Here is an 18,293-nt window from a genome sequence, read left to right as displayed (position 1 = left end):
CATGTCTTGACCAATATCATGTATTGTCAGACAGACAAGATCTTTTGGCAAGACATTCAATATAAGCTCTGTTACCTACAAAGCCAAGCCAATCCTCCAACCTTGACTTTCCACTGGCAACATACTTGGGCCATACCATCCTGTTAAATTTGCATCAATAACTAATCCAATAACCAACACATTCCAGTTTCTTGTGAAATCTCCGTCAACACTCTTGCCTTATATCTCACATGCAATTTGCATATCTGATGCATATCTGAACCCTCCCCCCTCGCCTCGCCCCCCTCGAATTTCAACTTACTTGCCACATTAAACATATTTGTGAGATCTCATCTGATATGACAAAGATTGACAGATTTTCTGGACAAAAAACCGTTAAAAAGGTTGAGACAGAAATTAACCACGACCCACCATGGGGCGGGAAAAGAGACTGGATGAGTTTGGGGATTCAACAGGGATCGTTGTTACCCACAAGATGGCATTTGGTATAAGCAGAGTGGCAGAAGCAGAGTCGCTGACGGTGTCCATAGTAGCCACTGAAACGCCTCAGCATACAAGGGGCTACCGGCCAAGTGCATGAAGATGGGTTAATGAGGATGGGTGGCCACTGGTCGGCGTGAACATGATGAGCTCAATGGCTTGTGTCCCCTGGCATTTGACTATATGGACAATAATAAGTTTGTAGCCTGTAATATTCCCTAAACAAGCAGCGACACATAGGCAACAAGTCCCTTTCCTGGCACAGTGAGTAATGCTCTAAGGTAACATAAAGGGAACGGATATCATTCGAGTGGATGGAACGTATGGTGTTTATTTTTAATATCAGTTCCTTGTTTTTTTCTGAATCTGTAACGTTTGTTGACAGGAATGATGCTGCAAAGTTGGTGATTTCCAGCACTCCGGTGGAGGTCACCGAGCGCCCACACGCTGCTCTTCTGAACAGCCGGCTCTTCCCGGCTCCCTCCCTCCCTCCCTCCCCTCCCTGACAAGCATACACTTCCGTCACATCATGGCGACGCGGATCGTACAGGAGGCGAGCAGGCTGGATCTGAACGGCAAAGACGGAGAGGTGAGGGCAGGGCAGGCCATGGCAGGGTAGTGTAGTGCAGAGTGGTGGGGTCCGGGGAGGGGATGTATCGGAGTACCTTCACTCTCAAGGTCGGGGAACGGGACGGCCAAAGCCAAGCCACCCAGAGGCAATAACCCCGTGCGCAGAAACCCGTCTTCAAACCCCACGCTTCTTCCTCCCGACTCAATGCAACTTTAGTCCGGGGAAGGGGGAAGGTTAACCTTCCTTTAGTTGTACGCACAAAAACAAATTTGCAAGAATAAAGGCGAGAACCCAAATGAGGCCTGACCCTTGAGCAAACCGGAGAGGAGGGAGGTTAAATCAACGAAGAGGAGGTCGGATTAGAGTGGGTCAAAAGGGGAGAGCAGGTGTCCGCAGGTTACCCGGGGAGGTGGCAGGGGGCATCGCGGATCAGCCGTCTGTTTACAGTGCAGTTCACTCACTCGCTTACGCTCGATCACCGCCCTCCTCCTACCGTGCTGCGCAGGAGGATGCAACGATCTTAGTAACTGGGGCCTAAAAGGACCTCCTTCGCTCTCGTTGGCGGATGCAGCACGGCGAGGGTCTCCTCCGCCGGCCAACTTGCGAGGGCAACGCAGGTTGTCGGGTTAGTAATTTGCTGCCTTCTCCCTACTGAGGAGTGTGGGGGGGGGGGGGAAGGGATTGCGTTTTGTTCTTTGAGAGGACGTTCAAATGCAGCGTCGACTTTGCAGCTGCCTGCTTTAGATGGCTGTGCCTCTGGCCGCCGCGTGCTGCCGTGCATGGAACGTCGCCCGGATCCGGGACAGGTGCCGGCCGGGCGCTGCAGAGCCGCAACCGGAGCCCCCAGCACGTGGAGACAGCACTGCAACACGTTGGGAGGGAGGTTGGGGGGGATACGTATGACTCTGCACTACATTTGTGTGCCAATTTAAAATCTGATAACGTTATAAATTGTGACCCCCAAGAGTAGTAGTGGTGGTGCGTGTATCAGCCGGGGGTTATGGGTCATCTTGGTTCACGTTCATGTCTGACAATCACTCCCTTCTGCCAGCTTTCGTTTTCTTTCGATACCGCTTCAATTATTTGCTGAGTAGAGTTTGGGCGAAGGCAGTTAATAACGCACCAATTAAACTTAGCTAATGGAGTTGCTAATTAGTGACAGTTGCAGCAGGTACAATGCACACAGCGATTAAAAAATGGATATTAATGGTATGGTTTTACGACATAACGGCTGGACGTGCCCTAGTAATATCTGATAACTTCATAGTGTTTTGCATCTCTCTTTGTATTTAAAACTGAGAATATTATGAAATTGAGCTGATGTAATTTCACAAAGTTGCATATGTGAGTTACCTGTGCAGACAGAGATGGGGTTGTAATAAAACACATTTATGTGCCACAACAGGTGCTACTGTCACGGGGGGAGCAGATAGGAAGCAAAGACTTTTCATTTCAAGCAAGACTTTTCATTGGACCCTATTTCTGCAAAAAACATTAAACTCGACTAGACTTGATGTTACCAGTGGACATTAAAATGACTAGCAAGCAACCTTGAGTCTTGATAATTGATAACTTGATAATTTTTCTAATCAGCCACTGTTCGTTATTAGAGATAAGGACGTTTTGGGGGAATGTGTACAGTATGCAAACTCGTGGTTGCTGACAGACCTATAAATAAGAGACATCCCTTTTGAGTGTTGCCATGAAAGAATTCACATGGGGCACTGGGCCTAAAGATGTCTGATCAGCTTCATTTGGACACCAGGTTATGAAACTGGAGGGGTTGGGGTAAGGACTTATTGGTACATTTGTTTCTCATTCAAATTAGAAGCACAGCATGCTGGAAACCTTACAGTTCGTTCCAAAGCTGTGAAGAGAACTGGTGAACTTAAGTTTTAGATTCTGGATTCCTTTCTTGAAGCGAGGTTTCACAGTTTGGTTGCCTCTGACTTTAATACATGTATACTTCTAGCATGTCTGTAGTAAAGGATTCTATGTATATAGTTTTTTTATTAAGTGAGTTATGCCACCAATTTCTGCCATGATCTTAACAAATAGAACTAATTTGAGTGACCAAATGGTCTACTCTTATTCCTTACCTTTTGTTGCTCACATCTTACTGCTCTATAGGTGACTGGTATAAATGTTAGGTGGTGATTAAAATTCATGAGGATGAAGGAATACAAGGTTATCATTAGCTAGGTTGAACCCAGTCAAGACTCCTGTATATACCTAACTGATGCATTCAGCTATTCTTGATGCCCTGATTTAATCAAGACAAAAATTTTGAAGCATTTCAGATGCACGTCATATATAAATGGAGACACGAGGGACTACAGATGATGGGATATTGAATAAGAAATAGTGTTGGAGAAACTCAGCAGGTCAGGCAGACTAAAGAAGGGTCCCAACCCAAAACTTCATTTGTCCATTTCCCTCTGGACATTACCTGATTTGCTGACTTCCTCCATTACTACTTGTATTTTGCAAAGTTAATGATTGCTTGCTGTTTTTAGTAGAGTGAGTCAGTCTATGCTGCCTGAGCTCCATTTCTACTTGGTCTTGGCAAGTCATAAGGAATAGTAGAATTATGTCATTCGGCCCATCAAGTCTACTCCGCCATTCAATCATGGCTGATCTATGTCCCTCTGAACCCCATTCTCCTGCCTTCTCCCCATAACCTCTGACAACTGTTTGTACTAATCAAGAATCTATCTATCTTTGCCTTAAAAATATCCACTGACTTAGCCTCTACAGCCTTCTGTGGCAACGAATTCCACAGATTCACCACTCGAACCCATAACCGCTGAGATCTGGAAGGAGGAAGGGTAACGTGGAAAATACGGCATTCACGTGGCTACAAACGTTGCCTTGAGTGTTATGGTGTGTTGTGAAGTTGTGTGGGCAAGAAGCAGTGGGTATTTGAGGATTGACCATGTCCTTTCATTGAGCCATGCTCTTTGGATTAATTTCAGAATCCAATGTTGTAGCTCTCGAACAAATGTTGGAGGATTGTGTGCCTCTTAATTGCTGTTCCTCTGACAGAGTATGTTTTATTGAACAGGAGAATCACCTGTTACGGTCGACAATTTTTTTGCCTAAATTATCCCTGTCTGGAGCATAGATACTGATTTAATGATCCAAGAGAGATATCATTTTTATTGTTAAACTACCTGCTTTTGTAAACTGCCGGTTCACAACAATTACTTAAATTATGTTTAGGAAGGAACTGCTGATGCTGGTTTACATTGAGGATAGACACATTGCTGGAGTAACACAGCGGGACGGGCAGTATCTGGAGAGAAGGAATGGGTGGCGTTTCGGGTTGAGACCCTTCTTTGGACTGATTTTGTTTTTGTGCTTGGGTGTCATGGCAGGGTCGGCATTTATACTATTCCTTAATTGTTTTCGAGTTGTGTTGGGTTGCATTCGACAGCCACTGAAATCTGTGGTTTGTTAAGGGGTCTTGATACAACTGAATGTGTTGGAAAGCCTTTTAAAAGTCAACAACATTGCCAAGTATATTAAAATAAATTGACTTGCAGTACTGTCACTGATGCTCCTTTGAAGAAGTGTTTTTGTTATAATGAAGGGGATACCACTGATTTGCACATGGCAGACTACCTCAAAGAGCAATGAGATCTTGTAACGTTGAGTGAGTGGTAATTCTTTGGTCCAAAGGACAGAGAGAATTGCCCTGCCTTCCTTCGAAGTAAGGAGGGGGGAGGGGGGGTTAAAATAGCAATTGAACCTATAATCTTCTGAAAATCCTCTACGTGTGGTGTCTGCCAGACTAAGTAAGGGTGGTAGATTTCCATTATTGGCGAATTGATGTACCAAATCCGTTTTTAAACAATCCGCAATCTTTGTGTTCAATATTGAGGCTATCAATTTATTCCAAATTTAATTTGTTAAATTTGTATGGATGCATGGACTTTTAAATAATTAATTTTAGCAATCAGATTATTTATGAATAATAGCATAAAATATGGCTCTGCAATGTGATGTAGCAAGGCCATTTCAAATCACTTCCTTCTCTTGCCGTCCAGTCTGATTTCCCTCCCCATTCCTCCATCCTTTCTAACCCCACTTCCTTCAATGTCTGCAATGATGTAAGATTTCTCGCAATTCACTTCCATATGTGTTTTCAAAATCATATTTGTCTGGCCTCTGACCTAATGTTTAACACAACATTCTCTGCAGACTGATCTACTTCCTTGCCACCAATGTTCATGCCCTAGTCCCATTTTAAAAACAAATACTATTAATATCCAGTTCTCATCCCTGCTACAAATCCCCTCTTTGCTTTCTTAGTCTCAGGATTGGTGGACAACCTGTTTAGCAATTTCCAACTTTTGAATTGTATAAAGTACTCTCGGAGCCCTGCACTCATCCGCCAAAACTATACATCATACCAGGATTTCCCCTGAATGCAAGCAAAACATGTGCTGCATTACTGCTAAGGTCTTTTTTAGCTTCCCAATAGGGTATTGGAATCGTGTTCACCCAAATTAATTCTGGAAATTGCCTCATCCACATTGCATCTCTTCCTTTTCTGTTTCTCTCCAATTGCCTCATGTTTTCGTGTACGAGACCCACATCCTGTTACCACAATCATATTCACACTGTCCATCTCTGTTTTCTGTAGCTAAGTAATACCACACCCTTATTGGCCCATCCTTTGAAACTTCAAACTTATTTTATCACCATTTTTCCAGTTCTGATGAAAGCTCATAAACCTGAAATCTCGCACTTCAGATGCTCCCTGACCAGTCGAGTATATCCAGCATTCTGTTTTCAGATTTCCAGTAATTACTTTTGGATTTGGCTAATTAGTTCATGGCTCTCTCTCCCTATAAGACTGCTGTGGAATCTCCTCTGTTCCTGGAAACCCCCAATCCATCTCTCGCCGTTTCCCCCCCTCGCCTTTGAATGTGTTGTAGTCGCTCAAATTCACTTCATAATTCAGGCAAAGAATTTTGTTTGAATTCCTCTAATCAGGTTTTTGCCTTGCTGAGGTACCAAACGGCTGTGAATAAAATAAAAAAGAATGTTCTTTGTGATCTGCAATGAGAGTATCTCCTGACTCTGATTTCTGCCTTTGAGACAAATGCCTAAAACATCTTCCTCCATTGCTTAACCTTGTTCCATTTCTTCTACCCAGAGCCAAAAAGGCTTCCTACATCGTGCTCACGAATGAACCCTGACATGTGCATCGGGTCTATTTCTGGTCATCTTCTGCTTTGTAGATACATGGTGCTGCTGGGTCTGAAGACACAACATTCAGCTCTACTCCCACTGCTAATGACTCCTCCCGAGTCTTGTTATTTATTATAGTTGGATGAACGGAGTTTTCCTCTAACTAAAAGTCAGAATAGAGGTCTACAGCATGGAAACCAAACTTATCCATGCCAATTATCCCTATTTGGCTCATCTTCTATATACTAAAACTCTCGTTTGTTTGTTCCTGAACTGCAGCCAAAACGGTACACGATAGCGTGACAATTTTAGGCCCACCTTACTCACCGTCGTCTCTTTGGTACTAATGGATGATGTTTCATTGAAATCGGTGTTATATTTTAAAAATTATGCACATTTAAAAGTTTAAATCTATCTCCTAGGGAGGGAGGATAAGAGGGGGGGGGCGGAGGGAGGGGGGGGGAGGAAAGGGTGCTGCACCAATGCAGTAGAGGTTTGGGCCCAATGGGTCCACTTGGTCTAGTACCTCATAAATCCTTTCTATGTATGGTGGCGCAGGGGTAGAGTTGCTGCCTTACAGTGCCAGGGACCCGGGTTTGATCCTGACTATGGGTGCTGTCTATGCAGTTTGCACGTTCTCCCCGTGACTAGCGTGGGGTTTTTCCAGGTGATGTAGTTTCCTCCCACGCTCCAAAGTTGTACAGGTTTGCAGGTTAATTGGCTTGGTATAAATGTAAACTGTCCCTAGTGCGTGTAAGATAGTGTTAGTGCGTGGGGATCGCTGGTCGGCGGGGACTCGGTGGGTGTGAAGGGCCTGTTTCCGCGCTATACCTGTAAATTAAACTAAACCCATCTTAAAATTCACAATTGCATTAGCTTCAGTAGCTGCCTCTGGCAGCTCATTCCAGATGCAGACTAGCTTCTGAGTGAAAAAGTGCCCCTGAGGTCCCTTTTAAATCTCCCCTCTCATCCCAAGCCTAGTTTTAGAATCGTGGAAAAAAGACCGTGAGTGTTTACTCTTCTTGGTACTGACTAGCTTTCTTCACTCTGCCCTCAATAAACCTGAGGTCATCAAAATCTATCAGTTCTATTAGATCCAAGTCCCATTCAACCTTTATTCTTTTGCTCGTTGGCACCATTAGCTTCCACCTAAGGAATAATTTTATAATCTGCACTTTTATATTTTAATGCACCAACTCCCTCAGCACTTTTTACATCTGAATTTTCTAGCAGTCTTGAGCAACTGAGATGGGGGGGTTCTTCCAATTTTGAGTGCTGAATCACTGCTTACGGTCAAGGTCTCCCTTTCAACCTCTTTTTTTCCCCCTTTATATTGCACATTATAGGCAGCCTGCTTCACTAATCTTTTGGTCATGTGCCCCAATATTTCTCCATTGTTTTCAAAAACCTTGTTTGACAGGGAGCTGCAAAACATATTGGAGTACTTTTACTACATTAAAAGCTATATAAATACAGGTTGCTGTGAACAACACAACTTTGAGTGTGATATAGAGCTAGCATTAGTACAAATGAATCATTCCAAAGTGTGAATCATGCAATGAAAAAATAAGTGGGCATGTAATATTGCTGGTTCTGTCTCAGTTGAAGCTCTGATTTTAAGTGGACGGGATTAGTGATAAATAACATACATTAAATATCCTGAAAGGATTTTAACGGTTTTTCACTGCAAATTGAAACACTCTAGTTTGGCATCCTGTGGTCTGACAACTCCCACGGTCTGACATGTTTAGAATCTGTAGTACATATCTGTGCTAATGAACTAATTCTAACTAAAATCTACACTGATATATAGCTAAATATCCAACCAATGCAACATTTGCCGATCTCTGCCGACAAAGTTTCCAACTTGGGGGAAGTTTGGGTTATGTGACCGGGTACTGAAAAATAATAGTTCTCCTGATCTGAGGAAGAAGATTGGGGGCGGTTTCTGAGATCCTGATTCTATTGTTGTCTGGCACCATTCAGGTCGAACGGAAGCTGCACGAGAAATTTTCAACCTTTTATTGTGAGATTCTCCGAATTTTTTTTTGTTATATGTTATTTAATGCATATTGTTAAAGCAAACTACTGGATTAGCAATTGCATTGCTCATTGCATTCTGGAACTGACAATATCTGAAACTGCTACTATCAACCTTTGATATTTCAGTGGTGTAAGTTTGAAAATCCAAATGGCAACTTGTTCAATGACCACATTCTCTTTGAATTTGTGAAAATTTATAGTATTTGTAAGTACATGCGAATTTTACATGACTGGACTATGACTCGAACATTTCCATGAGTTGCTATGTAAACAGTTGATATTTTTAGACATAACCCAAATTGTCAACTTAACTGAGTTGCCATTGTACTCTTGATTTAGAATTTTATTGGTTTATGCCCTTCTCCAGGATTTGAGTTTTGCTGACATTCCAGTTTTTGTACTGAAGGGGTACAGTGGGTATTTTCTTTGAATCCTGTTTGCACTTTCCTTTTGAAGTGTACACCAAGTTCAGTCATGCAGTTAAGCTTGTCTTTATCCACAACATTTGTCTCTGGAATCTGCCAAGGATCTATCCTTGTCTCCACCTCTAATTCCAGACAATGCAACGTGCCTGGCAACACAATGATGGCAGACTCCACATGTATACTGACAACATCCAGCTTTTCCCCCATTACCATCTCTCTTCTATTGGCAACTTTGTGGGTTGTAGCTTCATTCAATAGGAGCCACAATTTCTTCCAGTCAAACTGGTTTTGACCAAGGCCATGGTCTTCAACTGCTCACCAACAAGGTTACCTTTTATCACTGTTCGCATTGCCTTTGCCCATTGCCATCTCACACTGAGTCATTTAAAAAAATCTATATTATTTTACTTTGACTACAACATATTGGGCTTTATTGCAGAGCGGATGGAATATAAACAGTAGGAAACTCCTATTACACCCATATAGGGCATTGATGAGACAGCACCTGATGCACTGCTCACAGTTTTGATCTCGGGGAGGAATTTGTGTGCAGTAGGGTCTTTGTGAGAAGGTTCATCCAAATGATTCCAAGGGTAAAGATTCTTGGAAGGAAAGGTTGAGGAGGTTAGACCTCGCTGGAGTTCATTAGTCTGTAAGTTTCAATGAGGTCCCCCCTCAACCTTCCAAACTCCAGTGAGTAGAGGCCAAATGCTGCCAAACGCTTATCATATGCTAACCCAATCATTCTTGTAAGCCTCCTCCGGACCCTCTCCAGAGCCAGCACACCCTTCCTCAGATATGGGGCCCAAATTTGCTCTCAGTATTCCAAATGCAGCCTGACCAGTGCCTTATAGAGCCTCAGCATTACATCTGTTTTTGTATTCCAGTCTTCTTGATATAAATACTAGCATTGAATTTGCCTTCCTTACTTGAAAATTAACTTTTTGTTGTAACAAATCTCTTTGCACCTCTAATTTCTGGATTCTCTCTCCATTTAGGAAATAATCTACACCTTTATTCTTATTACCAAAATGCATGACTCCGCACTTTACTATATTGAATTTTATCTGGCACGTCTCTGCCCACTCTCCTAACCTATTCAAGTCCTTCTGCAGAGTCCTTGCTTCCTCTACACTGCGTGCCCCTCCACCTATCTTGGCATCATCTGCAAAATTGGCCACAAAGTCTTCAATCCCCTTATCCAAATCATGGGCTGAACCTATAATCTCACATTGCATGCAGTAATTACCATAAGCTGTGAAACATCACTGTTTCCTTGGCAAACCTGCTACCCAAACTTTTATCCATGCTGTTATCTTTTTTGACTACTCTAAAGTATAGCTTTGCTAAAGCCTAGTTGCAGCTCATTCACTGGCCTATGGTTTTTGACCTGGCTCGCTAATGCTCGGCTTTCTTTTTAAACTGTTCAATGTGTTCATGTCACACCATGGCCCTGACCCTCTCCATCTCTATAACACGCTCTAGACCACAACCCTTGAGAACACAGTGTTCTTCAACTTCAGCCCACCATTCCATGATTGCTGTGTTTGAGCGGTCTGTGTCCAAGAGTTTGGAATTCGCAGCCGTCGCCTTGCTACTCTGCTTTTTTTAAAGACTGAACTCGAGTCAAGTCAAGTCAACTTTATTTATCACATACATACAAGATGTGCAGTGAAATTGCTATTGAGGGCGTGCAGCGTAGGTTCACTAGGTTAATTCCCGGAATGGCGGGACTGTCGTATGTTGAAAGGCTGGAGCAATTAAGCTTGTATACACTGGAATTTAGAAGGATGAGGGGGGATCTTATTGAAACATATAAGATAATTAGGGGATTGGACACATTAGAGGCAGGAAACATGTTCCCAATGTTGGGGGAGTCCAGAACAAGGGGCCACAGTTTAAGAATAAGGGGTAGGCCATTTAGAATGGAGATGAGGAAGAACTTTTTCAGTCAGAGAGTGGTGAAGGTGTGGAATTCTCTGCCTCAGAAGGCAGTGGAGGCCAGTTCGTTGGATGCTTTAAAGAGAGAGCTGGATAGAGCTCTTAAGGATAGCGGAGTGAGGGGGTATGGGGAGAAGGCAGGAATGGGGTTCTGATTGAGAGTGATCAGCCATGATCGCATTGAATGGCGGTGCTGGCTCGAAGGGCTGAATGGCCTACTCCTGCACCTATTGTCTATTGTCTAAATGAAAGTGGCAACGCCTGCAGATTGTGCTAAAACTACAAAACAGAATAGAATTTTTTTTAAACACAAAAGATAAATTAATACAGTAAATTAAATTAGTCCCTGGTGATATGAGAGTTAATAGTCCTGATGGCCTGTGGGAAGAAACTCCGTCTCATCCTCTCTGTTTTCACAGCGTGACAGCTCAGTTGGCCAGGCTCTTTTCGCTATTAGACTTGACCTCCATTTTTTCTGATTTGCATTTGAACTCCTTTGGATGTTATAATTTGCTAAACGTGCTATATAAATGGAAGTTAATATAGATTTCTGATGTCAAGTGTGATCTTTGTGTGGCTCAGTGCTCTCATTGCCTAATCAAAGGCAGAGTAGGCCTGAGAGCCACACCCTGTTCTCCAAAGATACAGTATATCTGGCCAGAATCTTCTGCAACAGCCATGCGGCTTCAGTTTTAACTTAATCTTTCTCTCTCTCTCTGCTTGTTTAATTTTACTTTTATCTATGTTTTCTGTAGATTAAATCATAGACATATTTTCTATAAAATATGGTGTACATGGGATAAAAATTGAGCTTCAAAAACAGGGGTTAGCAAGTTAGGAGTGGGTGACTAAAGAAATGGGCTGACTAAGTTTAATTGTTGGTATATTAATCTGACTTAATTTCTTTGCCTGTCCTTTGCCTTTTAACAAGTAAGTTTGTATGCTATGTTTGCTTCCGTATTACTTCCTGTTTTCTGATCGGCAGCTCATTAATTTGCGTGAGAGGTTGCGTTTTTCTGTCAGTGAATCTCCCCCCATTGTGATCTGTTTCAACAACCCCATCAATAAACAGTATGCATAAAATTCATGTAAAAGTTCAGTTTCAAAAAATTACATCTAAATGGTCAATTTATAAATATTTTGCAAACTGAAGGAGCATTTGTATAGCAATGTCTTAAGGTACTCATTGAAATTACAGACCACACAACATTCGCGCTGCAAAGTATGGCACGTGAATATGAGAAACTGGAGCTTTCTGTCCCTTGTGCCTCAGCTGCAATTCAGTAAGATCATGGCTGGTCACTTACCTTGGCACAGTTTCTCTCAATAACCCTGATTTCTCCTGCTTCCCTTGATATCTACATATCTGTTTATCTCTGGGATCTACACAAGTTCTTGTAATTTAGCTTGCTGCATATTTATTCGTAGGCCATCACCAAACTGCGCAGAGTATGTTGCCCATTGGAATGAGACGTGATACACACTGGAGTGTGAAGATTACAATTAGTGCTGGCCTACCAGATCAGGATTTGGACACTAGAAACGGAACTTATGCAATAGAATTGTAAAAGCATTTGTCTGTAGAAGCTTTCTGGATTGTACACTCAAGCAGGAATCTTGTTTGCATATAATTTCCTGATATACAGTATTCAGTGAATGCTTCCCTAGCTGGTGGGATAGTCACTGATGTTGATTAGTAATTGCAATTTTGCTGCCTCTGCAACTTTCTCCCTCTTCAATAAACATGTTAATATTTAAGAAAAAATGCAGTAATCTTTGTGATAAGCCTCTATGTACTGTCAGTTCTGCAAGGAAGAACTCATCATTCATTGTGCCTACTGTGAGGTTCAAGTTTTTTAAATATATGTTTATTGAAACAGAATGTGTAGGGGAGAACTGCAGATGCTGGTTTAAATCGAAAGTAGACACAAAAGAGTCTGAAGAAGGGTCTCACCCCGAAACGTCACCCATTCCTTCTTTCCAGAAATGCTGCCTGAGTTACTCCAGCATTTTGTGTCTATCTTTTATTGAAATGGATACTAGTTCCCAAAAAGCTCAGTTTACACCTTCAAGAAAAGTTATACTTGAAGTGTTTGGCATGGGAGTTTGTTTGAATTTCTGTCTCTGTGCTCTTTGACACTATAAATAATAATTCTTAAAATTGCCAATTTGGGAAGGAAGAGCTAGATCTTGCTGCAAACTTGAAAATGAAACCTGTTGCTCCTTATTTCTCATCATGTAGGAGTTTGACTTTAACTGTTTATATTTTCCAATTATAATACCCAGAGGAGGGTTTTCCAACACAGTGGCCAAATATATCTCAGGCAGAAATAAAACCTGCTGCTTAAAGGTAGCAAAGAAGATAAAACACAGTAGTCCGTGCTTTGAATGGTCGAGACAAAAAATCAATTGCTTGGGTAGCAAACAGATTGTTCAATAATGTATGCTCACTCTAGGGTTCTCCTTTGGTTCTTTGCCTTTGTGACTTCCCTCAAGGAGGCTTGAGATATTTCACCAGGTTAAGGGCACTATGCAAATGTGAGTTGTAGTATGGGTAGATAACTGTGAGAAATTGTTCAGAAGAAACTGCAGATGCTGGAAACTGGAGCAAAAAAAGCACACTCCTGGAGGAGCTCAGCGGATCAAGCCCTATCTGGAGGCAAAGAGGCAGCATGTGCTTCGGATTGAGACCCATTGAGTTCCTCCTGCAATTTAAAGGAAATGCATGGAACTGCAGATGTTGGTATGTACAAAAAAAAGACACAAAGTGCTGGAGTAACTTCAGAGATACTGTCTGACTTGCTGAGTTACTCCAGCCTTTCTATCTTTTGTTTTCCTCCTACGGTTTGTCATTAGCTAATTGAGAAATTCAACATGTTCACATACAGTTGATCAGTAATTTGCTCACATACATGGCACTTGATGGAAAAAAATTGTATGTTAGGTTAGAAGTACAGAACAAAGAGACTGAGAGTTTGCTGCTAATAAAATGTAAACTTATCAACAATAACCTGAAGGCAAAGATAGGAATTGGGAATTTGCTGTTTGAGGTGCTGTGATCTTCCCGGAGCTATTTGACAACGTATCAAGGTATCCTGTGAAAATGTTAATTTATATGGAATGTGTGATGTGGTTTTACTTATAATGTACTCATGGACTGTGGTAGAAACCATTGGAGCTTATTATTTCAACCACTGTAAACTCCAAGTGTCGAGTTTAATTCATTATGGCTTTAGGCAGTGCCAGAGACTTTGGCTGTGTGGGATTTAACATTGAATGAACTGTTTCAACCTGTGCACCATTATGACCAGCACTCCTTTCTCCACTTTCTGTTAGGGTGGCATAGCTGGTAGAATTGCTGCTGCCTCACAGCACGAGAGACCTGGGGTTGATCTTGACCTTGGGTGCTATCTGTGTAGAATTTGCACGTTCTCCCTGTGACCCTGTGGGTTTCATCCCACATCCCAAAGACGTAAGTTCTTAGATTAATTGGCTTCTGTAAAATTCTCCTTAATGTGTTGGGAGTAGATGAGAAGAATGCGACAACATGAAACTAGTGTGTACAAGTGATCGATGGTCGGTGTGGACTCGGTGGGTCAAAGGGCTTGTTTCCCTGCTCTATCTTCTATTCAATCAATCTCACCGTCAAATATCTGAAGTTGAGCTTTCTCTGCTCCTCCGGCTTGCCTTTTTAGCCATGATTTTGGATGGTGTGACTCCTCTTTTTGTGTTTGCACCACAGTAAGACAGTTTTGTTGAAGTGAGCCTATCTAAAGGGGAAGTTCTGATCATCTGTCCCAGTTCCTGGAAATCTGCAAGTATTGTTTGAATTGCTATTTGAAATTGATAACAATTGTGATGTGTAACTTCTTGCAAAACTGACTTCTTTGCACTTGGGCCACTTAATAGAAACATTAATTGAACAGCACTTGGGTAGGAATTACAAAATGGTATTATAAGAAAGCCTAAAGTCAGAAACTTAAGGTGCCGAAGGAAGCCATTCAGCCCATCGTATCCACACCAAGTATGAACCACTACCCAGTCTAGCTCTCCCTGCAGATTGACTGTACCTTAAGTGGATATGAGTACTTTTAAAATATGTTGTAGATTTCTACCTCTACTGCGCTTTTAGTCACAAATTCCTCATGGGATCCAGGTGGAAAATTTTCTCTATTTCTCTCAGATCCTTCTACCGATTACTGTAAATCCTTTTAAGCTCTCTTCCAAAGGAAACAAGTCCTCCTTATCTACACGTCTGAGCCCTACACAATTTTATGCAGCTTAATTAAATCTCTTCTCGCACCCTTCTTTTCCAAGGAAAACAGCCGCCACCAGCCAATCTTTTATGTCTAAAATTATTCAGTCTTGGCAAAGTCTATGCATCTCTTCTGAATCCAGTCTAGCACTTCTGCATACTTGCTGGCAAATGGTGACCAGATCTGTACACTGTTCTCTGGCTGAAGTATGTACACTATTTTAACTAGTATTGGCATTACATGATTTAAAATAAACAAACATTTGGCCCAACATCACTGCAGCTTGCTTTCTTCTGGTACACAGTTAAGCTCTCACAGTTTCCTATAACATGTTTGTGTATCAAATGTTCATGTCGTTCTTGAACAGTCTTGCTTTTTACCACTTCTAAGTGCTTCTCGGGTAATCCCAGTCCAATAACTGATGCCGTGGTAGGAGTATGTAATGTAAGTTCAGTATGTATGTCAGATATCAACACAGGGGAAACTTTTTTTTCAATCTCTACCTTGCCGGAGATGCGATTGTTTTCCGGATAATATCTCCGGTCGCTCTGTGGCCTAACCGTGGAGCTGGAGGCTTTGCTCGGGACTGACTTTGAGCCACGCCGCAGGGCGTGGACTTGCCATCGGAGCCAATTCCTTGCCTGGGATCGATGCTCCAGCAGACTTTAACATCAAGGAGCTCGCAGTCTCGGGTTGAGACCGACGTCGGGAAGCTCCAAAGCCGCACGAGGTTCGACTAGTCCTGACCCGGGATAGATCGCCGGCGCGGGGGAGCTGAGATTTCCCCCGATGCAGGAGCTTGATCGCCACCGATGAGGATGGCCCGACCACCGGTTAAGGGAGTCAAGATCGTCTCGTCAATGGAAGGTTAGAGGCCCCCGACCGCTGGAGGACAACGAAGGGAGATATTTAACTTTTTTTCGCCTTCCATCACAGTGAGGAATGTGGAAGAGGCACTGTGGTGGATGTTCATGTTAAAATGTATTTTGTGTGTTCTGTTGGTTTTTATTGGTATGACTGTATGGCAAATGAAATTCCTCGTATGTTGCAAAACATAATAAAGTCTCATTATGATTATGATTATTATGATTATGAAAGGAGAAATAACAACAGCAACAATTTGTATCTACACAGCAGCCTTTGTTATAGTAAAAGGTCCCAAGGCACCATCCCAGAAAGAGATGAAGAGAAATGTAAGGAGAGTCTTTGTGGAAAGTTAGAAACAAGAAAGTTAGGAAGGGAATGTCAAATCCTGGGGCCTTGGCAGCTGAAGGCACGAGCACTAATGGCTGTGTGATTAAATTCAAGCAAAAGTGAAAGGGCAGACTTGGAGTGTTGATATTTTTGACTTGTAGGTTTGGTGACGTATAGACCTGTGCAGGAGTGATGCCACAGAGTGATTTGAAAACACTGGTGAGAGCTCTAAAATTTGAGGCATTGCTTAACCAGAGATTCACTTAGCCCATGATCTTGGGGGTGATAAATGAAAGGAATTTGGTCCAAGTTGGGGGCAGATAAAACACTTAGCCTAATTTGAAGGGAGAACGCGTTGACTTAGTTCAGAGCAGAATTGGACAAGCCTACTGGCCCTTGCAGCTCCAGGCTGCTTTAATTAGAAATTCAAAAACACGAACACACGCATGCACACTGGCTACTTCCTGCTCAATGCACCGCAATCACAGCACCTCCCAAACCCACAATCTCTAGCACTCAGAACAAGGGCAGTAGGCACATGCAAACGCCACTTCCTGCAGGTCCCCTCCAAGTTAGACACCATCCTGGGGTTAGGAACACTATTACCATTCATTTATCATCATTGGTTCCAAGTCCTGGAACTCTCGAACCAGTGTTTTGTGGGATCTTCATCAGGAGGACTGCAGCAATTCAAGGAGGAGACGCACCATCGTTCTTTTATGAACAGCTAGTAAGGGCAATAAATGTTAGCCTTGCCGATGACACCCACATCATAAAATCAGATAAATTTTAAAGTTTTAAAGGCCTTGCATGTCTCCAGCCTGCCATTAATTAGTTTGGAAATTGGAATTTGTTTCATGAGTCACTGAGGTTTCATGTGACCTGGACCTACCATTATAACCATTTGAATAGTATTTACTTTATAGAAGCGCTTTTTTTTGTTTTTTTCCCTTCTGTGATAAAGCAAAACTAGGTTTGATTGTTCAGCTTTCTTATAACTGCAAAAAAATGGTGTGTCGGTTGTTTAGGCAGTTTAATGTCGTAATCTTGTTTTTAATTCTAATCTAGTAAAATAAAAACTTGTGATTCGCTATATTGATGATTCATATTGCTGGCTTTGATGTTTCAAAGTAAAGCACAGTTTGCCATTTTTGAGTGACTGCAAAACTATCTTCGTATTCTAGCTTGAAGCGCTGTTTTTCCTTATACCCGTTTCCTGCACTTTTAATGTTTCTGTGGCTCACAAAATTTAATGTAGGATCACTAACTTGAGTGAGTGAGCGGTCTAGATAATTTTTCAGGAAACAGTCTGGCTGCAGCTGTCTGACATGATCATGTGATGCTTGCATGCATTACATGCTTTTACAGTTCCTCAGGTTAGATGACAAGTTGGGCTAAACAGTTTAGCCCCTCTCAAGTGACACCACATTCTCACTTGCCCAGGTGAGTGCAGCTTCCAAGACTCATGACGTTCATCACCATTCAGAGCAAAGCCGCATGTTTTATTGACATCCCATCAATTGCCCTAAACACTCATTCTATCCACCATGCACATAGTGGCTGCAGTGTGTACCATCTGCAAAATGCAGTGGTGTTATTCTGACTAATTCCGCTAACCGCAACGTCTACCAACAAGAAAGGCAATGGTAATAGAAGCGTGGAACACCACCACCTGCAGGTTCCTTCCCAAGTTTCACACCTTGGAAATATCATCTGTCCTTCATTGTTGCTGCACCTAAATCTTGGAACTCTCTGCCAGCTCAGTGTCACAGCAGGTAGAGCTGCTGCCTCATAGTGCCAGAGACCCAGGTTCGATCCTGACCACTGGCGCTGTCTGTATAGAGTTTGCGCGTTCTCCCTGTGACTGCATGGGTTTCCTCTGGGTGCTCCGGTTTCTTTCTACATCCCAAAGACATGTGGGTTTGTAGGTTAAAATTGTCCTCTGTAAATTGCCCCTAGTGTGTAGGGAGTAGATGCGAAAGTGGGATAACATAGAACTAGTGTGAATGGGTGATCGATGGTCGACATGGGCTAAAGGACCAATTTCCATGCTGGATCTCCCAAACTAAAATTAAAAACAGATAATAGCACCTTCACTTAAGTGACTGCAGCAGTTCCTGAAGGCAGCTTAGCTGCCCTTGAGAAGACAATATTTGGGATAGGTAATGAACACAGAACGAGCCA

The 18,293-nt window shown here is 42.4% G+C and overlaps 1 protein-coding gene across 1 annotated transcript in view; it reads left to right on the top strand.

Annotated features, from left to right (window-relative positions):
• The first annotated feature begins 953 nt into the window (after positions 1-953).
• Positions 954-18,293, top strand: part of LOC144598912 (gamma-taxilin-like) — a 57,879-nt gene continuing 40,539 nt past the window's right edge. Inside the window, exon 1 of the mRNA XM_078409489.1 lies at positions 954-1,069. Coding sequence (XP_078265615.1) covers positions 1,010-1,069 — 60 coding nt within the window. The 5' untranslated portion in view covers positions 954-1,009. The remainder of the gene's footprint in view (positions 1,070-18,293) is intronic.

The sequence above is a fragment of the Rhinoraja longicauda genome, chromosome 12 (genome assembly GCF_053455715.1).
Source record: "Rhinoraja longicauda isolate Sanriku21f chromosome 12, sRhiLon1.1, whole genome shotgun sequence".
NCBI classification, from domain to species: Eukaryota; Metazoa; Chordata; class Chondrichthyes; order Rajiformes; family Arhynchobatidae; genus Rhinoraja; species Rhinoraja longicauda.
This window is presented reverse-complemented; position numbering and strand designations above follow the sequence as displayed.